This window comes from Protopterus annectens, chromosome 4.part1 (genome assembly GCF_019279795.1).
Source record: "Protopterus annectens isolate FY-2018-M chromosome 4.part1, PAN1.0, whole genome shotgun sequence".
Taxonomy (NCBI): Eukaryota; Metazoa; Chordata; order Ceratodontiformes; family Protopteridae; genus Protopterus; species Protopterus annectens.
The window spans coordinates 166,418,376-166,443,401 of NC_056734.1; the positions used below are offsets into that span (position 1 = coordinate 166,418,376).

General features: G+C 39.1%; 1 protein-coding gene across 6 annotated transcripts in view; it reads left to right on the top strand.

Annotated features, from left to right (window-relative positions):
• The window catches only part of PHC3 (polyhomeotic homolog 3), a 1,318,531-nt gene that overhangs the window by 32,885 nt on the left and 1,260,620 nt on the right, over positions 1 to 25,026 (top strand). For 5 of the 6 annotated variants that reach the window (XM_044070066.1, XM_044070067.1, XM_044070069.1 and 2 more), the window contains one exon: positions 14,134 to 14,289. In XM_044070066.1, the coding sequence (XP_043926001.1) occupies positions 14,134 to 14,289 (156 nt within the window). Of the gene's footprint in view, positions 1 to 14,133; positions 14,290 to 25,026 lie in introns of those variants that run through there. The other variant, XM_044070071.1, reaches the window with a different exon arrangement.

Here is a 25,026-nt window from a genome sequence, read left to right on the forward strand (position 1 = left end):
AAAATTGATGAAGCAGCTTGATAGTGTTCAATGAAAATCAAAAGTATGTGCTTTGTGCTTAAGTGAGAGGATTTTTTAAGAGAGTATTACTTGAGAGGATTTAATTTATAGAGTCAGTTATTTAAGTAAAGTTAATTATTCTAATGAGGGTATATCCTTTATCTGAGTGTTTAGAAACCAAATGGATGTGTTTAAGTTCTTCATTATTTCGGGACACGTGTTTAAATCCTGTAAAAATGGATAAAGTATATCATATACAAAGAAAGAAAAGGTGAATTAGATATGTATCTATATGTGGTAGTGCTGGCTTTGAGCTGTTTGTGGGTCATGGATTGTTTATTGAGATCAGAAAGTCTGGTCTCAAATCTATTAAGGCATTGCATTGTTAACAAGTGATATACAGGGAAGAATAGAGAGCAGTGGGCTTAACGTATGAGCACAGAAAGAAATTAATATTATGAAGAGATTAAATTAAACTGAATTCTAGGAAGCTTTAGTATGAAACAGTCGGACAAAAATAGTGTGGTCTCCTTTAAGGCCCCCGAGCCGGCGGAAAACAGTACTCAAGCCGCTGAATCACTTACAAATGCCTTCTACCAGCACCTGCAGGACTGCATGGATAAGGCAATCCCAAGCAAAACAAAGACTCTTTGTACCAAAGGCAAGCGTCCAGTCTGGTGGACCCCAGCCATAAACAAACTCTACAACAAAAGGAGGAAGCTACTACAAGATAGAGCAAAATCCTTAAAAGGTAAGACACCCTTGATCACTATAAGTAAAAAACTAAGAGCTCTCATAAAATCATCCAAAGCAAATTTTGAGAGAAAAATAGCTAAAGACTCAAAAGACAATCATAAGGCCTTCTTTAGCTATGTTAAAAACCTGGGAGGAAACTCCCAGATATGCTCAGAACTAGTTCAAAATGATGTGAAGATTACTGATCCTACAGACATTGCCAACATACTGGCTGACAGGTTCAGTGCAAACTTCTGCCCCCGAAAGGAGAGATATCTATACCAAGCGATTGCAGCGCCCCAAACATCTCCAACGCCCAAGTGATAACTGCTCTCTACAAAGCGACAAACACAGCATCCATGGGACCTGATGGTGTCCCCGGCTGTGTGCTCCACGAACTCAACGAGGAATTAAACCCACAGCTAGGACAGCTGTTTAATCATAGTCTTACCTCTGGATACGCACTCCAGGAGTGGCGCACTGCAACTGTGGTCCCACTTCACAAAGGTGGTGCCTCCACCGACCCTGGAAATTACCGCCCATTAGCTTGACAAGCCTTATCTGCAAAGCCATGGAGAGGATCATAATGGACCTCATAAATAAAGACATAGGGAATTTGCAGACTTTGGATCCATCCCAGTTTGGCTTTGTCAAAGGCAGATCATGCCTTCTAAACTTGGTTGACTTTTTCAAACAGTCACCAAAGCCATTGATGAGGGAAAGGCAGTCCATACAGCCTACCTCGATCTGGCGAAGGCCTTCGATACAATACCCCACTCGGGTATCATTGAAAAACTCATCAGCTTAAATGTTAACCCATACATCACAAGATGGGTTGCAAACTGGCTGAGTGACAGAACCCACAGGGTCAGAGTTGCTGGCGCCATGTCAGACTCAAAGCCTGTCACAAGTGGTGTACCACAGGGCTCAGTCCTGGGCCCACTCTTGTTTGGCATCTACTTTTCCAAGTACAAGCAAACACAGGAGGGTTATGGCTGACAAAGTTTGCAGATGACTGCAAACTGGGCGCCATAGTAGAAAACACATCTGACACAGATATCCTTCAGAAGGGTCTCACAGAAACGGATAACTGGTGCCAGAGCCTTGGCCTAAAGTTAAATGCCAAAAAATGCATAGTCATACCCTTCGGGAAAAACAAGGTTACCCCTAGCTACCAAATAGGTGGCAATCCACTGAGCACAGAAGAAGTTATCAGGGACCTGGGGACCCAGGTTGATAGTAGTCTGTCATTCGACACCCATGTAGCTAAAGTAGTTAGGAAGACCTTCTACATTGCCCACCTTATCATGAAGGGATTCTCATCTAGATCAAGGGAGGTCATAGTCTCCCTATACTCATCACTCATCAGACCAATGATTGAGTACCATGCCCCATTCGGAATGTATCTGACCCGACACTTGCAGCAGCTGGAGAGGCCACAAAAGTTCCTCACCAAAAGGATAAAGGGTTTCAAACATCTGTCCTATGCTGCCCGACTGAAAGAACTCCAGCTCTATTCAGTCGCTTACCGCTTGCTCAGAGGTGACCTTTGCCTAACATACAAGGCCATGTCAAACCCAGATTTGATGAATATGCTTCACCTCAAAAAACTAGATCCGTCAGAGCCACAAGGGCGGAGACTTAAACCTCGACACGGCTATTAATAGGACGTGCTGGAGGGATAGATTCATCACCCAAAGACTCCCTATGCTGTGGAATAAAATCCCAGTATATGTGAGGCAGAGCACCTCGCTGGCCTTGTTCAAGAGAAATCTTGACCAATGGATGGGAGATCGCAGATATACCCCAGGGATTACCTCAGTGTCACTGCTCGACAGAGGCACAGCAAAATAATGGGTATAGTTCCCCATACTAAAGGGGTGGTGTAAGCCACAAAACTATGGACTAGGCTTGTAAATGCCCTCGGGCAGATAGCCTAGTATGAACCTATGAACCTATGAATATGTCAAGACAGCAGGTTGAAGATGAAGAGAGAAGAGAAGCTGGAAATGGTATTCTGTATAGAAATTGTCTCAAAAGAAAATACAAGTGAAAAACAGTAAATGGACTGTTCACATAAAGGATATAATGAGGAAGAGACAATATATCATTTTGTTAGGTATGAAAGGGTAAAGGAGTTCTGGTAGGTGTTAGTAGACAGGAATTGTGTATGTTACTTAGCTAAGCTGACTGAAGACAATTTGATGAGAAGTCTTTATAAAAACATTGAAAGCAGGAAGTTGAAAAGATTAATAATGTTGTTATTTAAAGTTTGTGGACTTCATGGAGAGGGAGATATGTGGAAGTTTTATACAACAAGAAATTGACTAATAATACAATTAATCAAATTATACAGTTTTTATATATTACTGAAAACAGTTATTGAATGTAATGTGAAGTTACTGAAGAGATAAATGAATTAAATGAAGCTATTAAAGTACCCTTTACTTTTAGGAGGAGGATAGCCGACATTAAGGAGTAAGAGAAAGTGCATATAATGGTGATGTACTGAGGAAAGATGAGAGTGTGAGGTGAGATGACTAGTCAGTGACCATTGTGGGGAAAATGGCACAGATCACGACTTTACAAAAACAGTTTAAGTGATGAAACACTGTTGTTTTTGCTGGATGACAAGGATCTATTGTATCGTTCAAAAAATGCACTCCAGTATAGCAGTACTTTGCCAATTGAAAAACCTGGGTAATTGCAGGATAAAGATGGTAATAGTTCTGTTCTGTTAGGTGTTTGACTAGGGAAGATATTTTTTCGAAAATTTGAAGGAAATGGAGGTAAGAGTATGTAGTGTAGCATTTTCATCGTATTCAAGCACTTACTTATTAAATATACTATTTAATTTGTACAAGTTTTTTAAGCATGCTATTTTTCATCTGTTATATTGAGTACATTTGAAATTCATATTGAAAAGATATGGATGAATAAAGAGTAAAAAGTCAGGATCTTTTTAGAAAGGACATAAAGGCATGAAAATGGCATAGTTCATCTTTGAAAGAGTATTGGCAAGAGTTTAAGAAAAAATTGTAGAGTTTGATTTAATATAGGGAATATGATATAGAAAAGTAATATAGAGGTATTTTAAGTAATAGAATAAGGTGCAAGATAAACAATTATAGGAACCTATTACAAAAGAGTAGACAATGTATATGAAAATAAAGAAAATGAGAGTGTAGAAGTGATTTATCTTACTAATTTTAAGGATAAAAAGGGATCAAAGTGTTTTAAATGAGGTTGTAAGGAGTGATAAGGTATATGTAAACAAGATTATTTAATGTGGATAGTGGAAGAGTTTGTAAGCAATATGTTTAAATACAAAAAAGTGTTAACACTAAGGACAAGGGGTTAGAAAACTGAGTGAAGAACAACATAAAATATTAATATATGAGTATATGTTGATTTGTATGTATCAAAACACAGGTGATCAGTACTGGCATTTTATAAATCAACATACTGAAAAAGTCTAAAAATAAAAATTAGCAGAAAAGAATGTTACAGAAAGGATTTCTGTACACCTTTACTAATGCATGCTGACTCTAAGCCTGCCCCTAACCCAAACCATGCACCTTACCTTAGAAAAACCCTTTCTGTAGTATTATTACTTCGGAAGACTGTCAAACACATACCACACTATATGTAGTTATAGACATGCACAACACTGAAACCCTTACTTAGTCCTTTCTCTAACCCTAACCGGCAAATACTCACCTAAACACTCCCATCCCTAATGCTGAAATTTCAGCTATATCTTTCAGTTTTAGGATCCCAAACCGACACTTACCTTAAACACATGCATTCAGTCTTCATTTTTCTGATGTCATAAACATTTAACAAATGGAACACTTGGCTGCATTTCAGAGGCATTTACTATGCTAAGGCTCTACACATTTGACCCAGCTTAGGGCATTCTGTTAAAAGTTTCACATATGTTAGGGTCTGATGGAGTATGATGGGTAGCTGGCTCTTTAAGCCCTTACGTATAAGACAGGTAACTAGGTATGGGGTGAAGCAGCTACCTGTATAGCGTATGGCTAAAAAAACTGCCAAAGGTATAGAGTCAAAGAAACTCAATGAGTGTGCTGTGGTGAGGTCTGAAGTACCTGGAAGGAAAAGTAGGGTGAACTGTTGTCGCAAGATGTGTACTTCTGGAGACTGAGAAGAATGGAAACAACATCTCTGATATGAGTGTTAAAGAAAAGGATATCTTTCAGCATATTGGAATGTTTTTTGCCTGCAAGGCATTCTATTAAAGCATTTAGTCTGCCTGGAAGTGGTTTGGTAGAATATGTTTGGTATAAGTTGAGTCAATCTCTACAAAATTTCTCTTCATTTTCTCAGTTAGGTGGAAGTCTGATGATGCATGTCTGAACAAGTAGTAAGAGTCTTTGTTTTATTTATCTGGATTTCTGGCATAAAAATTGTCTGTCTGTGCTGGGATATATTATCTACTTATTTAAAATATTTTCTGAGAAAAACAATTGGTTCCATAGTGAAACAAAAATGCATAAAGTGACAAAAACACTTGTGCATTTTTTCATTAAGCTATAATCACATATTTGTAAATGTGCAGACCTGCTTTGCCCATACAATTTTGTTTCTGTACAGTTATAAGAAGCACACTTCCTTGAAAACAAGTGCACAGTGGAAAGCAGAAACTGGATCCTAATGTCTGTGCTAAATGTTAAGAGAGGAAATGTATTTTATTTTTATTTGAGTATAGCATTTTTCCTTTACTCAAATGCAGTAAAATCTGAGACACACCAAAAGGGTACTTAACTTAAACTGAATGGCTAAAGACAAAAGAAGGAGATGCTCCTTATATGGTTTACTGTTGTTTACATTTAGGACTTCTGCGACTGAAAGCCTCATGCAGTCTTGACTTCTTGGTCATTGAATGAATACCCTGTGTAGGCTAGGTAGATGCCCTCCACTCTGAACATCAACACATCTGAGGTATAAGACAGACGTCCACCCACTCCAATTTTAGCTCTTTTTTTGCCACAGTTCATGAGTAGATCAATGCATATACCTCCATGCATTGTCATCCCATCAGTTTTAGCCTGGCTTCCAGCGTAGACAGATAAGTACCTCATTGTGGAAAATCTTTTTATATTTTTATTGCATACTTGTTACTGTAGGAATTTTCTGGTCATCAGGAGCATTAGATTCAGAGGGCTACTAGAACTAACAATTGCATTAGCCATGGAAAACAAATTCCACACCTGGACTTCCGTAGTCAGTGTTTATTGTGTCAAGGGATGTGGTACAACATCACATGTTATCCCATTTATCTGTTGTATAAAACAAAGAGCTAAATATCTACAAGACCATCTCAGCAAGAAAAAGACGGATGTTTTATTCAAGACTATCATAGCATTGGCCAGGTCTTCAGTGGATTTCCCACAAAAAAAAGTTTGCACAAAGGAACTGAGTAATGTCCTTAAGAACAGGAATATCAGGAACTTGATTACCTTTTTAGAGAACCCAAAGGTTGCTCCAACCATGGGGTTGCTAAGTCCAGTGAGACATATTTGCAGCCCCTCCCTGCATCTGCTTTGTCTGAGGCCTCTGGCATTGTCTATCTGGAGGCTACCACACACTTGGACAATTTCATGTCCTTCCAAAACAAAACCTTTCCCGCTTCGGTCCCTCTGAATGCCTCTCCACAAACCTTTGGTTTTGACTCCTGTTTTGTGATTACCAACTGTGAGGTTGGTATTCTCTTGTTCTTTGTCTGCGAGAATGTCTGCAGTGCCAGAGTAGGTGTCCAGGCTGCCTACCCTTATTTTGAGACCTCCAGTATGGTACCTGACCTATAGTTGTCCAAATCCCAGATGCCCACCTCCTTGCCACAGCTCAAGCTGAACAGCCTGTCTATCTAACCGTGTTCTTTGGGCTTCTCTGAGGATCTGATGAATCTCGCCTCTGAGTTTGTTTTATTCTTACAAAGTCTGAAACCTTCCTCAGGTCAGCCTTCAGCATCAAGTGTCCCTGTTCAAAAAAGGAAAAGAGAAATCCACCCTGAGAACTTTGATGCCTTTGAAGCTGAAGAGGATGTACTGGCATACATCTCCCATATATTTTCTTCCCTTGATCATGACTCAGGCAAAGAAGACACCTTACCTTCTGTTTCTCCAGCAGAAGATGTCTCATTTGTTGATGCTCTCAATAGGGTGAATAATCTCTTTAAATGTGACTTTAATTTTTTTTTGTGCTACAAAAAAGACACAGACAGCTTCTCAGCTTACCATTAGCCATACCTTCAGTTGTTAAGTCTTTAGGGGAAGGGGTGCCTTTGGCAATGCATCCCTTTATGATTCCCAACCCCTTGCATCTAGTAAGTATGGGCAGCCTCTGTAGGGCTCTGGACTCCTGCAAGTACTTGTACAAGAATCCAGTTACTGATCCAGGTATGATTTCCTGAATGCCAAAAAAAGATCTAATGAGATTCTGGTCAACAGTCATTTTCTAATGACAGGTCAAGTGTGATGCTCACTAACTTTGGGAAGAAAGTTTACTTTGCTGCCATACTGACCTTCAGGTCCTTAAACTGCCAAATGCATATTTTAAAGTACCAAGAGACACTCCTGTCTTAACTGAAGGAGAATGTTGAGAAATTAAGGAAAGATTCTGAGAGATATCGAGATACTGGAATTATGTCAACTCACTACTCAAGTTGGTAAGAATGCTATCAAGTGTAGTTGTGTTTGCATGATGCAGGCTGTTAGCCATGGGGTCAGTTATTAAAGAAGTATGTTTGTATGAGTACTCGGCACCTACCAGACCATGTTAAAAATGCAACGTCTTAATGCACTGCTGTAGAAGGAGCTGGTATATGAACTGTCTGCACATCAAATGTTTAACAAGAGACCAATCAGTCTGTAAAACAGTTGTAAAACCACAACTACTCAACCAAGAGGTGTCCTTCCCATAAAAGGTAAGAAAAAATAAACCAACCAGAAGTAGGAAAGGTCAGTATAAGAAGAGATGTCAAGCTGATCATAAGGGGAAGCCTGGGAGCCCTCAGGGCTAAGCCCCTAACAGGGAGCAACTGTAACTTGTAATATCTTCTCGTCTCTCGTACCCTCTCCCTAGCCAGTAAATCCTACCCCTGCTCAGTTTACCTCCCAGCTCCTCTCCTCCCCCTTTAGTACCCAAACAATTGTGGAAAATCTAGTTCTCTTCTCAGAAGAGTGGAAGAACATTAAACAAGGCAAACGGGTTTCAGAAGTCTTGGCTCCAGGATGCAGACTTGAATTCTTAAAAACAAATGTCTTAGACATCCCACCAGTTGCCGAGGAGCAAAAACATTTAGTTAAACCCCTAACACAAGATCTTTTCTTATGTGTGTCACAGAGAGAAATTTTGTCTAAGAATAGCAAGAGACATTTACTCAATACTGTTTGTAGGCCCAAAAATGGGCCATGGAACTGCTATTTTAGACCTGTCGGTGTTAAACAAGCATCTACAAGCATCAAAATTCCTCACAAAACCTACTAGGAGTAATACTGGCGAACACCTAAAATTCGACTTACATATACAACATTACATCAACAAAACTCACCAAAAGCTAGGCATCCTCCATAGGTATAAACAATTCCTTAGTCCCTCCACAAAACAAGTCCCAGCTTCTACTTACCTATTACCCCCTCTCCTATATGGTGCTCCTCTAGTCACTAATATCTAATCTTCCTTAAAAGCTAAACTTGAGACTTGTTATAACAAAATCACCAAATTTGTTACAAATGCCAAACACTCTACCCATCACTGTACTGTTGTTCACTCTCTGAACTGGCTAGAACTACCTCACTGTCTTACCTACCTGCAGCTAACAACTGCACACAAAATAACCTTTAAACCATCTGACTGTCCTGCTTTTAGCTCGATATTTAGTTTCTACCATCCAAGGAGGCCTCTCAGATCAAAGAATCAGCAGCTTTTACTAGTACATAAAGCAAACCTAAACACAAACTTGAATCACGAAGTACAAACTAATAAAAAACAAAAAAAGTTTGGCTCTAAAAAGAGAACACTGTAACTTGTTGCTGAGCCATTTAATAATAAAATAAGAACAATAAGACAAAAATGGTTAAACCTCTTCCGACAAAATAACTTTAAATGCAGCCATTTAAATAACCCGCTTAACTAATCACATGACCGTACATCATATACCACCCCTTCGATACTTAAATGCTACGCTACTTTAGTATTTTAAACCTTTATTCAAAAATTACAATGTTACTCATTTATAAATATTTATGTAATATATCTATATAGATCTATCTATATATATATCTGTATATATATATATATATATATATATATATATATATATATATATAAAACACTTATAAAATATATATTAAAAGTGTGTTAAATTAAAATAAAATGACATAAAAGCATCCTAATCCCTTATACTAAATAAATACTCACTATAAATACATCACCATTCACTGCTTGTTCTCATAAAATACATATAAATATGAATATATAAATAAAGATCATACATAGAACTTCTACTAAAAGACCGACCTAAACATACACCATTTACTCATAAAAAGCCCAAATTCCATTCTCATCTGTCCAGTGCTTTGATTTGGAGAATACATTTAATAGAACAGTACACACTGGGACCTGGCCAGTTGTATGCATTAAGAACTAACTGCCAAATTAGTTCTCTTCTTTCTAAATACAGTCTCCAAGGGCCTCCCCTACCATCATCCTTACACATATCAATGGCCATATATTTAAATGTATGTCCTTGATTCCCCATTATATGTTTAGCTAACGCATTGTGGGGGTTCATTTTCTTAATATTGTATTCATGTTCATATATTCTTTCCCCAAGTTTGTGCTCTGTCTTGCCCACATAAAAACATGGGCAAGCCTCGCACAAAGCCAGGTATACCACCCCCTTGGTATTACAATCATAAACACTTAGCCTGCATTTTTTTGTCTTATTGTTTTTATTTTATTATTAAATGGTTCGGCAACAAGTTACAGCATTCTCTTTTTAGAGCCTAACTTTTTTTTTTTTATACAAAAAGCAAACCTGCCAGCTGACCAGCTTCTGTACTCTTGTTAGGAAGCCAAAAATTGGAATACACTCCCACTAACCATCAAAACCCTGCCACTTTCAAAACTTCTCTAAGAGATTACCTATCTTCTATCTAGAATTGCACCTGTACCTTGTTTCCACCTCTCAAAACCTAACTGCCTCTACATAATGCAAACATTGATGTTTAGTATGTACTATGTATAAATGTCATGTGAAACTCTTGTTACACTAATGTCAGATATATCCATGACATTTCAATCTATTTACCTTTATTGTTCTTCTCTTTTGTCAGTTTGTTACCTCAACAATTATTCAACTTATTGTTTAAATATGTTACCTTTGTTGGATATACTCTTGTAATGTACTCATTTTTTATGACTACATCTCTATGTTCATGTTATTTGTGGAGCTTTTCTCCCCAGACCTCCGCTGAAAATGGTCTCATATTGGCCCAGTGGACTACCCCAGTAAACAAATGCAAATAAATCAGTAAGTAAATAAATAAAATGCTAACCTTGTAAGCTTCTTCTCTTCCTTTCAATCTTGATGATTATCCTTGATCTGAAAAATGCTTACCTTCACAAATTCACAGACAAGTATGATAGATGTGACCTCAGATTTGAAGTGGGGGGGGGGTTGCTACTTGCAATTCACTACTTTGCTCCTTGGGTTTTTACTGCACTCTTGGTATTCACATTGTGCCTGGCTCCAGGAATTGTGTTTAGATGAACCAAAGGCATTCATATTTACTGTTATCAGTATCTGCCTAATTCAGCTGCCAACACTGGAAGGGGTGCAGATGGCATTACAGTTCATTGTGGTTTGCTTCCAAAAGACTAGAGTTCTCACCCAAGAGACATTTGGGAGCCCATCTGAGAACATTCACCAGACGACCTCCCTCACACATGAAAAAGGTTTTTTCTTGACAACTTCACTGCATTTCTGTCATGGAAAAAAAAAAAACCACTACAAGAGAGTTCCCCAGGACACTAGGGTACATGTCCTCCTCAGTCCTGATAGTTCATCTAACAAGGCTGCATATGAGAAAGCTTTAGTGATGCTTTGGAAACGCATGTTGCCAATGTTGTCCCATCCCTCTCCTAACTTGTATCAGGAAAGTGCTGTCGTTGTGGATACAGTAGGTCGTCTTCAATCAGGGAGTCCCATTCCAGCTTCAGATGCTCACAGTGGATTCATCAGACATGTCTTGAGTAGTCTTGTCAGGGGATCTAAGGATCTGGAGTGTCTAGTATAAAGGATATAGAAGAAAGGATATCATCCTAAAAGAAATTATGTTAGTAATGTTATTTATCAAAGCCTTCAAATTCATTGGGAAGTAGAGGTATCCTCCACATTCTTACAAACACCAACTGAGTGATGTGGCACATCAGTAAACAGCTATGTACTTGATCATATCTGCTGTGTAGGTTAGCTATGAAGGCATGGCATTTAGCCTAGCAGTAAGGAGTAACCTTCAGAGCATCCTACATCTCTTCGCAGGAAAACTCCCTCACAAGCCAGCTAAGTAAAGTGGATGGATCTTCATGAATGGATGACGAACAGGGATATCTTTCTGAATTTGGTTCACAGGTAGGCATGTCAATAGACATCTTTGCTTACAAAGATAAGTCAGAATATTTTGCTCCTGGACACCAACTCAGGAAGCCTGGGCGACTGATGTCTGCATCAGCTGGTCAGTTCTGTTTCTGTATGCTTTTTCCTCCAATCCACTTCTCCTTGCAGAGATTTAGATTGTAAAGGAGGACAGGCCAAAAATGCTACTCATACCTCCCTTTCAGCCAAGACAACATTGCTTCTCTCTCCTACTTAGTATAGTAAGGACAGCATGTGTTACTGCCTTAGCATGTGAGCTTCTTGATCCAGAACATGGAGTCTCTCGTACCGCAACTTGAGGATTTTAAGCCTGACAACTTTGAACATGCAGCTCTCATTCCCTTTAAGCACGTGTTTTCTGAGGATGTGCCCACTAGTATGCAGGAAACCAAATACAAGGAAATCCTTCCTGGCAAAATAGAAGAGATTCTTCCTTTTTGTGAATGGAGGGGTCAAGACCCAGTAGAGACCTCCATGTCCATAATCTTCAAATATCTGAGAGACTTTTACACATCAGGATTACGTTATGCCTATGTGAAGGCATATAAGTTAGCTACTTCATCTTGCTTGCCTTGGGTCCCCCCATTTTGTTTTTGCCAGTATAGCAATTCCTAAAAGGCTGAGGCCCCCTAAGAAGGAATTTGTCACCATGGGCCTCAACTATGTTCCCGAAAACTGATGGTAATCACTCTTAAATCAGCTGCTTGTGCAGCCTTGAAGTTCCTGATCTAGAAAACTACCTCCTAAATGGATGTTACTTTGGCCAGAAAGATTACAAAACTACAGGCCCTCACATGTACAGATTTTTTAATATTCCAGAAGAAAATGGTTATTATATGTATTGACCTTTCCTTCATGTTTAGAGTAGTAAAAGAGTTACCTTTAAAAAAGGTCATTCACCTCCCAATGTTCTTTCCTACTATGTGCAACAGGGAGAGAGAATTTTACCCACACACTGGATGTACACAGGCAGTTAATATTTACCTGGACAAGATGAAAGACAAAAGAAAAGCAGAGCAGTTATTTGTATCCTTCATTAATGGGAGGGAAGGGAGGGGTTTTCCTCTAAACAAAACATCCTGAAATAATTGGCCCATCTCTCTGTTGTAATTCCAAGATCCACAATTGTGAGTCCCGAAATTAAGGAAACAAAAGAAACTAAATAACTTTGAATGTTGACTCCTCATTTAAAGTTATTTTTGCAAGAGACAAAGCCCTGCTGCTCCCCCCTCACTGCTTATTTATATATATACTAACTCCAAGTTTGCTATACATCAGAGAAAAGGGAATACTCCAAGATGCAGCTGTGTTTGACTTAGTATGTGTTAGTTTCCAGTTTTGCATATTCAGTTTTAACTAATCCAGTTTTTGTACTTAGGAGTCTCAGGATTTAAAACTTTTACTGGTTGGCCCATTGTATCTGTTTCTGGTACTCCATTCATGGATTCATGGCAAGATCACACCACAACAGGAAAGGCCCCATTCTATTTTCTCAGCAGCATCATTTCTGCATTCCTTGGGGGAGGTCAGTACAGCGTCTGTTTTAGAAGCAGTTGTCTGGTGATCTGTTCACACCATCTTTAAGCATTATAACCAGTACATTGTCTTTACAGCCAGGTCAGGGATTACCATGGCCACCTTACAAGGGTTACTTCAGCCAACATATTTCTAGGGCTGGCCACTCACTGGTGCATGAGCTTTGGAAGTCTTCCCAAATGTGAAGACTGCTGTAACAATGAATCACATGAAGAAGATAGTAGAATTGTGTTAGGGATTTGCTCTAATTATACGTGATTTTGTATGTTCACATATTTTTTTATATTTTTATATTGTGTATGTTGCAGCAATGTCTCTCATCTCCACCTCTCTTTTTTTCTGCCCTTTTGGCTTTTGAGGGTTGGGTGGGCACACAATTACCCTTCCTCCCTTATTCTCTCACTTATACCATCACAAGATGGGTCCTCTCCTTAGGTTGACCTAGAACTTGGAGAGGAAATATTAGAGGCTTACTTGTGCTTCATTGCTGTTTCTTCTATTGGTATTATCCTTTAGGAAAATGTAATGTGGTAATTTTTACCATGGTGTGTTGAATAGTGCAAGGCTTTGGTGTACTTTTGAAGGGTTTTTTGCTCTTTTTCACAACTGTGGTATGACTGTGGAATTTGTCTGTACAACATGAGGGGGTGCAGAGAGGCTTATCCCCCTAGAAAAATATTATTTTTGTGTTTCTTGAACTTTTTAATTGACAGGGTTTGGAAATTATCTTTCAGAAAGTGGTGAATCTCGGCGGAACATAGTTAAAGCCAGCTTTAAGTGATATTCTTGTTTGCCTGTTATAGAGGGCAGTCCTTCTTCCCTAGACCACCTGAGCAGTTATTGCATTGGCTGAGCCTGGGGTTCTTAGAGACTGCCTGTGTAAGAAACAGTCAGAGATGTCACTGGCAGATGTCCATCTTATATCTCAGATTTGCTGACATCCTTGGGGATGTGCTTACTGGCCTAGCTGGAGAAGTGTACAAGCTCTGGAAATTATGCTGGTCATTGGGCTTTCTGTGGCAGAAGTCCCAAATGTAAAGGCTGCTACAGTAGTGAACATACTTGAACAGCTACACATATGGTAAATTTCTAACACAATTGCTTTATAGCTGATAATAATAAATAGTACTTCAGAACCAGTTATTAATAATAACATATACTTGTTCTTTATTACCTAGATAAATCTGTCCACATCTCCTGCTGCCCAGCTGATCAGCCGCTCTCAGACATCCAGCACATCCACCAGCACAATCACACAGCAAACCATGCTCCTGGGTGGCACTTCCCCAACTCTCACTGCAAGCCAGGCTCAGATGTATTTGCGAGCTCAGATGGTAAGGTGCATTATGCATGTGTCTGAAAGTATACTGTCTGCACTGACAGACTCTTCAGTATTTTATTTATTGCACATCTGTAACTCTTTTGAGCAAGAGTGATATACCAAGTATAGAACTGCAGTAGTTTGTCAGCACCCAGGAAAAATATTTGTAAAAATGTATTAATTTAAAATGGAGTCTGTATGCCATCATCTCATTCTGCTCTCCTAGGATCTTACCATCCAATATACAAACAGCTAGCCATATAAGAGTCATCGTTAATCAGTACCAGTTGTGCTTTAATGTCCTGACTTATGGATTAAACTATATATTTTAAGTAGCAGAGTGTTTGTTTATTCTGTAATTGGCTGAAGTTTGTTTCTTTCAAAATGGAGCCATTGATAGTTTTTCATGGGGAAAGGAGTCATAAAAGGTAGAAATGATGTTGATTTCTTTTTTCGCCATTGTAATCTTGGTGATTCAAGTTTTCAAATGTGCAGAATGAAAGTCAGTACAGTGGCAGTGTAGCAACAGAAGGCTGGAGTGGTGAAAAGATATGGAACATTTAACTTTTTGGAACTCTTCAGTGGGAGTGTTAAGATGAAGGTAATGAAAGGGCAAATGCAAGAGGCAATGCTGAGCAGTAGTTTTATTCACATGAAAGAGAAGCATATATTTGTGGTGATATTCAAAGGCCTCAGCAGGACATACTGAGATTAACGAGTTTAATGATCATTTCACAGATTTGTTTTATTTTTGTTACAGGATTAGTCTCATTTGCCTTGTGGCCTTTTTGTGGAGGAGAGCTTAAGATAGTGTGTCTACAGAAGAGGATGCCTGGTGAGGGAACCAGGGACATTTTCTAGTTCTTCTTTCCAGTGAATGCCATTAGCTCTTTAACATGCAGCTAAGCTACCACCAGTTCAGGGAAATGGAACCTTGATGTACTGCATCTCCTGAAGGAAAACACTCTATGTGCAGACTGAGGGATAAAGTTGTTAGGTATGCACTGGAGGATGAAGTTGCTAGGTATGCTACCTTACAAATGAGTGTTTAGTTATGATCTCCATGAGTCACAGTGGAAGTAATGAATGACATTTTCAATGGGATCAGACTGCAGTAATAACCTTAAGTAGCTAAGGAAAAAAGAAGATTTAAGTGTAACAGTTTGGGGGGGGGGGGATAAATAACAGTAGTTTGGTGAGAGAAGAGGGAGATACAAAAGGTGTTCACAAGGAGCAGGAAGATGGAATTAGGGTAGATGAAGTAAATTATAAAACAAGGAAAGAATTGATGGTGGTTAATGAAACTTTGCATTGCCAAGGTCTCTCTTTTTGCTGTATATGGTATACTGAATGTTGCCATCTAGCATTGTAGATATATATATATATATATATATATATATATAGGGTCTGTATTATATATTCTAACTTTCTAAACTTCGAATCCCATATGTTCGACAACATATGATTGAAGTTTAAAAGTTCGAATATATAATAAAACAAAACAAAAAACTTACCTTAATGGTGCAGGCAGGGGGGGGGGCAAGCCCCCCTGCACCCCCCACACCAGCCCTACTTAAATATACCAACTCCGAGATCGTACTTCAGTGCAAAAAAGGGAAATTCTCCCATTCTCCACCGAACATCGCTGTTACATTTAACCTTGTGACAATTGACATTTCAAGCGTTCACCATTCTAATAGGAACCCTATATATATATATATATATATATATATATATATATATATATATATATATATATAGATAGATATAGATATATACATATATATATAGATATGTAATATATAACCTAGTACATACTGATAAACTGTTTGGGGATGGGTGTCTCATGTATTGTTAAAGTCAACAAGGCGAATTATCTTGTGGGCTGCATGACAGAAGAGTGATGTACTGCTGATCAACACTGGAAAGTACAATCACAAAACTGGAACTGCACACAAGATTGATTAGTAAAAATCACTGCAATACTTCTTCATATTTGTAGAGGGATTTGCACCCCACTATACCATCGGTAATAAGACATTTACATATTCTAAGACTGTTGTACCATAGAATAAAAGGAATACTCCAAGGTACTGTACGCTTTTTCTTGCACACATTAAATCATTTTCACATTTGTGATTGCATTTTATAGTGTAGATTACTAATTTCTTCCATTTCTGCCTGGCACCCTATTTAGTGTTATATGTCACTGAGAACTGGTGCCACAGACCTTAATGCATTATTTGTCTCAAATAAACATATTCTTTTGTGTGTGTGTGTGTGCATGTGTGTGTGTGTGTCTGTCTGTCTGTGTGTGTGTGTGTCTGTGTGTGTGTTTTTTCCCTTACTGCCTGCCAGCAATCAGTTATCTCATGATTCACTGGCCTGTTCATCCTGTCCCATGGAGTGGAGGCTGATAGTGACATGCCATCATTTAGGCACCTATTAGGATTTTTCTCTGTAAAGCCCTAACATCTCCCCCTTTGGCTAATGTGACACTTACATATGTAAGGTCCTGCTGTGCCTTCCTACACATACCCATGAAGGCTGCTGTATGGAATTTGCTCGGCAGAACCACATACATTTTCACAGCCATAAATTTCATGTTGTGTACCTCTTTTGCAGAAGGTGCCAACATTGCAGCAAGTCAAACCACTTCTCTCCTTCCCCTGGATGGGCAAGCCAACTTTGGTCCTTCACTCTCACCTTCTGTGATCTATCTCTTCAAACACCCAAGATTCTAATTAGTTTGGGGCTGTCTGGGTTGTCATCAGGCTTCATCTCTCTGTGTCACGGAGTGGGGGTAGAGCAGCATATTTCAGTGAATAAGCAGTGTGTGGTGTAAAGGAAGACTTTGCCTAATCTCTGCAAGATAAAATTTATTTCAGTAATGTGATCATAGCTATATATACTGCCTTTGCTGGTATAACAAGTTTTGGGACTCTGTGATTTTAGTCTGTTATAACATTCTCAGTGAATTTTGCAAGACCCTGATGCAAGAAGAATATTGACTACACATATGACTATAATTTGAGAATTTCTTGCAATTAGAGAACTTAATTGGAAGTTGGCCGTTGTGTTGCAGCAGTTAGCGTTGTTGCCTCACAGCAGGATGTTTTCTGGTTTGATTCTCATCTGGAACTCTTTGATTTTTTTAATGCAAGCCTTTCCAAAGGCAAAAGTTTATTGACACTTCATCATTTTATTTAATTTGTTGTTTCTTCCTTCAGGTGAATATATAGAGCAATTAACAAAGTCATGTGACTCTGAATGATTCTTACCCACTTTAGGCCATGGATTGATTAATTTATCAATAATCTGCAGCTGGGTGCAGGTAACACAGGATTTATCCATGGTTGACATGGTTTGATCATGAGGGTAAACCCCACGTTTATTACATTTAATTACTATACAGTGTCTGAAGCAGTCTACTGCGGTGGTGGTGCTGCGGTAGCATTGTCGCCTCACAGACGTTGCCCGTTCGATTCTCAGTTAGAGCGTCTTCTGTGTGGCGACATGCGTGAATGGGCATTCCTTCGTTGAAGGTTGTGCATTAGGCCCGATAAGCCAGTACGTAAAAATCTACTGCCAATCATTAGCGGACCGGAGTTCCGTTGTGGCGACCTCTAACCGGAATAAGCCGAAAGACACAAACAAACAAACAGTGTCTGAAGCAGTGGAATTCTCTTTACATTTGAGACAAAATTATGGTGCTACACTCTGTGAATGATACAATAGCCAAGCTGTACAACGGTGCTATATGGAGCACAGGAATCAGCTTTTGATAGAGAAGGTGGGTGACATCAACAAGACCAGCAAGACAACAATTGCAAGTCTAAGCTATGACAGCTTGTGGAGAGGCATATGCAGAAATTCCGAAAGTAGAAAGGTCAGTATGTAAGAAGAAGAGAAGGTACAGAGGACACTGTTGTAGTAAGTAGTATAAGCAGAGAGTTGCAGAATTTAGTATGGGTGGTCTTATGTTTTTACTAGGTGAATCCCTGCTACTTTAGAGGCACTTTTCAATCAATGCCAGCACATGGACTTGACACCTATATTTAAATGCACTTATTCTACCTCTACAGTGACTTTATTTTACATCTCATTTTCTACCACTTTAGACAAACTTTCCCATTAAAAAAGTTCTCACTCAAAAACTGCAATGCCCCCATCCCCATTATGAAAGTAAGAGACAATGCATGGAAGAACTGGAAAATAGCCCACATAATAGGAAAAACCAAAACCAGAATAAAAACTGGCCTTGCAGAAATGCCATACCTATCTCTTCCATCTTGGGCAGCTCAAATGCTAATAGAAATCTGTAAATACATTTCATTAGGCAAATTTTTCTCTAAAGCAAGTTTATCTTCACAAGTTAAATTTCATTGAAGAAATTCAACAAAGTGCAAGTTCTTCTCCTTCAACCTAATTGCACACTTTGTCATATATATCCCATCCTATACCCCTCCTCTCTACAATGTCATTGAGAAACCACCATTTTATTTCTTCATCTCCATTTCGTACAAAGCAGTTAAGGAACTTTTGAAGAAAATTAATTGCACCTGTAAACTATTTTTATACTTTGCCTAGCCATTAACCACCTGTAGGAATCAAAAGCACATATCTACAACTTACTTTTTTCATTAACTATATTGTTCCACATAGCTTCAAACACTGTCTCAGCATCCCATTACCAAAATCAGTCTTCAGCTAATGACTTCCACCCTATTTCTAATATTGGCCCTCTTGCAGTAATATTCAGAAAACTTACTTATTTGCAAATAGTTGGTTATGTGTGGGCATATGATATTTTCTTCTATGAGCAATATAGTTTTAAACACACATGTAGCACTTACTGCCATTTGCTCCCTCACAGAAAAAAATTGTCTCAAATATTGAACAAGGTCTATTACCAAGAGAATGTTTCTTGACCTCAAAATAGCATTTGATGTCATCCACATCTTATTAGTGGTTAAATTCAACTTCTCTGTATTATTATAAATGTCTGCTTGTTGTTTAAATATTACCTTTCTGAAAGAACGTTCAGTTGGTTCTTACAACTACTTCTAACCTTTTGGTACACCCTCTAAAGGTATGCCAGAAAGATCTGTTATTGGATGTTTACTTTTTTCTCATTTTGTTATTGTCCTGCTTATTGCGATTACCTGCTACTTCAAAAGCAGCTCTAGAAAGTCTTTTAAACCCTGTGGAACTGGTTATGTTTTAACAGACTTTCTATTTACTGTCATGCAACTAATGTTATTTTGCTTGGGACAAGTAAAACCTCTATGAAACTCCACCACTCAAAATATAAGATCCCAGCAGAGGTACAGTGCCTTCTTCAGATGAGCGTAAGTACATGGAGATAATTCTTGATCAGAGAGTATCCTTTCACTCCCATACAATAACTCAGTCAGTGAAGGTGTTAAAGCATCTTAACACTGCTTTAAAAATGTCCAGCCTCCTAACAAATGAAGCAAGAAAAGCATTTGCCATTAATGTCCTTATTCTCAGGCTTTAATATGCATTACCTGTAGTAACTAATAACCATATCCAAAATATTAGCACTCTACAGGAAACAGAACACAGATATTTTTTTCTTTTATGGTGGGCATCACTGTTTCTCAGTTGAAAAGTCCAACTGAGTACCCCGTACTAAAATACCTGCTTTCCTCCTATGTTCTGCTACCTTTAACATACTACATGAAATCCTACTGCCTCCCTTTCTGGTCTATTTTATTAGTATATTCCTCTGATTACTCTGTCCAAGTCTAAGATGCCTTGCAACTTGCCAGACCTCCACTATCTACTTTAAGTAGGTGGAAATGACTTATGTAAAACAGCCCCCCACCACTTGGTGTTCACTACCTGCTGAACTAAGCAAAACTGAAATATTTTCCAGTTCAGAAGACACCTTAAAACACCACGTCTACAAGTAATCACAATGCAGATATTTCACTGGCAAAGATTAGCCATACCTTTGGTCATTGTATTGCTTAAATTTCTCACATTTCAATTCAGTGCTGAATTATAACCTTTCCTGAACCTACCTTGTCTTATTACTGTTCCCAGGGTGCCTTGATCTCTTCACTCACCCTAAGCATGGGATGGACAAAATCCAGGGTAGGATTGTTGGAGTTGGTGGACCCAATGAATAAGAAGAGACAGCTGGAAGTAGATGATGGTCATCTGTGGGACGGAGATTGGGGACCAAGAAAAATAATAGTTTAAGGTGGATTTTTCTAACCATACATTTTAGTTATGGTGTCTACTAATACTGTAATTTTTTTTACATTATTTACCACTGTGGCAATATATGATGTATTTTGAATGCAAATACAAATCCTATATGTATGTAATACTTTTGCATTTTGGGATATGACTTAAAAAGGACATTTGAAGAGCTCATCTACCTGCTTAAAAACTGAAACACATAAGTAAATAAGTGTGTGTGTGTGTGTGTGTGTGTGTGTGTGTGTGTGTGTGTGTGTGTGTGTGTGTGTGTGTGTGTATATCAGTTTGTAATGTGCATCTGTGTGCAGTATGTACAGGTGCACATATGCAGCAGTGTTTGTATGTTTGAATGTGCGCATGTGTGCTTTTCGTCTGTGTAATTTGGCTTCATTTATTAATCTTGAGTTTTTGTGTTATATCCCAATCTTATCTTCCCTTTGGCTGCCTCATTTTTGAGGAGCAGCTTCACATATAATGGATGTTTAGTGTGTTCAGACTGATGAAGACCTGTCTGGATTCCACCATCTGCATCCTTTTCCTTTCCTTTCCATTCCATTCCATAATCCCTTTCTAGTTCTGTCCTATAGTGTAGGTTGTTTTGACTGTATACATACCTCCTCATTGTCATGCTGTTTAGGTCTGTGGAGTTCCTAACCAGAGAGATATAAAAAATATGAAACCTGGTTTCAGAAGAGAGATTACTGAGCTAGTTATATCAAGCTTATAAGGAGGGTTGCAATTTTTGTCTCTTGCATGAGAGGAGCTTGTCTTTCACCGCAGGCTGATAATTCCTGTTTTTTTTTTTTTAATCAATTTTGATGAAATGGTATGTTGACATAGGACTTGGTAAAGGGTGCCTTATTTGAAATATTTTCACAAAGTAATGTGACCTTAGGGTTGTGAATGCAGTATTATCCCTTCCATCCACTGCCTGCTGACCATTGAATTCCCCACTTCCATTCTGTCCTCTGTAATCCAATGGCTAAGACCCAATCATGAGAGCTGCCAGTCAGGCAGCCAGTAAGGTTTTCTTTTGACCTTATTAATCCTTGTGCATTTTCATAGCATCCAAAGAGTAGGGACTAATGTGACTTATAATTGACATCCATGCCGTCTGTGCCATGTAATTATGGCCTGCCCCTTTGAAGATGGCGCCCCCATGTAATCCCTTAGTCTTTATCAGTATTTTCCCATGGAGCATGTGCCTGTACATGTACCTTCCATCTTTCCTGCCTCCCAGGAAAAGGTAGTCACCTTCAGCCTTATCATTCCTTTACTCCCCCACCACAGATGCTTAAGACAGCAGTCAAACTTGGTCACCTGGGTTATAGTCAGTGCCTTAACCTTCTACACCAGAGAATGTCTTGGGTTAATTACAACAGGTTGTAGTACAGTGGTACAGCCTGGCTTTGCTCAATTACAACAAATCTTCATTCATGTCCAATTTCAAACTTTTTTTATCATTAGAGATAATTTGCTAGACAGCCTTATCTGAAATGTTCTGTAACTTCACTAGAGCAGTAATGTGGTATGCTAAGCCAGCAGGGTGGTTTCAATATAATTATGTAAATCACTGCATGGTGGAAAAAATACACAAGAGGGACAGTTTCTTTATGAGTGAGTGGGTCAGAAGATGGCTGAGAGAAAAACAAATATGCATTAAAGTGATCATTCCATAGCAGACACCATAGTAGACACATGTTTACTACAGTGTGATAGACAGGTGTTTGCTATAGCATGTCATCTGTGTTATTACATTGTATGCCAAGTTCAATAAACTTTACTTGGAATTTATTTGTAGTGCATGGACTGCTTCAGTTATGTTCTGAAATCAGGAAAGAGATAAACTTGTAAACAGTTGTCTACTGTGGATTGTTCTCTTTACTGCATCTTTATCTTCAAAGATGCACAAATTATATTAAATGTTTTTTTTCCAGCATTAATTCCTTGCAGTATAACATACAAACTCACTGTACAATAGGGCTGTCATGGAAGTGTTTCACACAGCTGTACTCTTCTCCTGAAAAGTGATCAGTCAGTCCATTGATAGATAATTATTTATTTGTTTTACATCTGTTTTTATACCATATGCTTTGCATTGTACACCTTACTAAGAATCTTATCTTGTGCCATGTTACTTTTGTTGCCTTTCACATGAATGTAGCAGAGTTTACTTATTGTCTGAGTAACTGATGGTGCTGCATTCTGGTTACTTTGTAATAAAATCTGCTGCAGACTACAGAAAACATGCAAACACACTGCAAACTGTTTCTCCCCTTTACTGAATCATCAGAAGGTGCTGCGGTAGCGTTGTCGCCTCACAGTAAGACGCTGTCCGGTTCGATTCTCAGCTAGAGCATCTTCTGCGTGGAGACATGCATGAATGGGCGTACCTTCGTTGAAGGTTGTGCATCAAGGCTGGTAACTCGGCACGTAAAAATCAACTACCAATCATTAGCAGACCGGAGTTCCGCTGTGGCGACCCCTAACCGGGAAAAGCCGAAAGACACAACAACAACAACTGAATCATCAGAAGGTGGGCCTGGATGACATGGAATCACACAATAATTGAACAGTTCATCAGCATACAGTAAATAGAGATACCAGTTTATTAAACTTAATAGGTATAGGTCCACTGGAATAACTAAAGTAAAAACTACACATTTTAGAAATAAGAAATCCCACTTTATAAGATGAGGGCATAATTATAGCAAATAGAAATGGTAAGAAGCAACATTGTACTTATTCTTTAAAGTAATTTTCTGCAGGGAGTGATTTGCTTCCTTAATGGCAAAAGCATTCCCTGTGATGTATGTATTTCTGGGCCACGTAAGGGCTGTATCAGAACACTTAACCGCACTGGCAAGCAAGGGTGCAGCTAGTCTTCAGATGTCTGTCAAGGGATGTTGGTGAATGCATTTGCAAAGGGCAAACACTGACCTTTTGAGTGTACATTCTCTCTGTATCTCTATCTTTCTCTCTCTCTCTCTCTCATGCTTCAATTGGAAGAGTTTTGATTTTATACATTTGCAAGAAAGGGTTTCTCCGGACATGCTAAGATATCATTCAATTTTAAAATGTGGTTATGAGCAAGGGTTAATGCTGAGGTGCCTGCTTTTCAGCATGTTTATGATATGCCAAGGGTACAATCAAAAGCCTTAGCCTATGTGCAGATGACACAAAAATTGGGGCCATGTAACACCCACTCAGCAGCATAGAGGGATGCAGTCTGGACTGCAGATTAGAATACTAAGGACTGGTACAGCTTGGTGTTATACAGGAATATAAGCCTGATTCCAGCGACTTAAGCAGGGATAGTGACTGCTTAAATTAGGAGGGAAAGTATGTGCTGGCATAGACAGATTGTTCTTCAAGCCATAGTGGAGGCTAAGGCTTGGAACATTTGCCAGGTTGCATGTGCAAGATGGTTGACGAGGGGTGTCTGCTCTTGGACAGCACATCCTCAGAGGCCATGCCTCACTTTCTGACCAGCTTACAGGTGTAGATCGGCACACTGGGGGTGGGTAGATCCTTGGAAAAAGAAGCAGTAGTACTCTTGGCATGCCAGTCAGCGTGAGATGTTACCAGCTTCCAGCTTTGCTCTTCAATCAGCTTCACATTCCCACTCTGGTAAGCCACCCTTGGGGTGGGGGTGGGGGAATATGCCAGCAAAAATCCGTTTTCCCATTCCCCTTATATCCTGACAAGGCAGCCCCATCCATTGGTTAGTACACCCCAGGACCTATAGGAGCAGAAGCTGAACAGCTGATAATTAGCTGGGATGGCATATTCAGGGAATCCAGAAATAAAATGCAGGACTGAACACTGATCCAGGTGCAAGACTTACCACATGGAGATCAGGAAAGATTGGCTGATGTCAACTCCCCATCTACAGGAGGAGGGTATGTTGGCAGTTTGATTTTCTACATGTTTGACACTCATTGGTTAAAAGGTTATATGTCATGCAGGACATAAGCCAAGGATGTGTGCTTGGTTGCTGCTGAGCTGTTTTCATGGTAGCCTTCATCATATATGTGGGAGCACAGCTGTGGACAGGGCAGGGAGTAGCAGGCCATCATATCAATAATTTCACACATAATTCATGAGAGGGTGAAGTTAGTGTAAAAATGGAAAATCCCCTGAGTGCTGACTGGATGAAATCTGTCTTCATAATCCGCGCTTATACCATTATGGAAACAAACGGGTATGATTATTTGCAAAGAAGGCAGACTGTCACTAGACATTGGTGGAGCACATACATGTTAACACTGGGGCTGCAGCTGCATGGAGAAAAGCCTTCCAAAGGACTCAGAAGCCCTCTCCATGTAGGCAAAGAGGTGGCAAGTGAGATTTAATATAGAAACATGCAGAGTTCTGCATCATGGATACAACAGTCTAAAGGTCAGAGATACATTAGGAGATTCTAAACTTGGAGTGGTGGTTGTTAAAAAAGACTTGGAAGTGGGTCATCACTCTAATTGTGGATCACCAGATACAAATGGAAAGTGCAACAGGA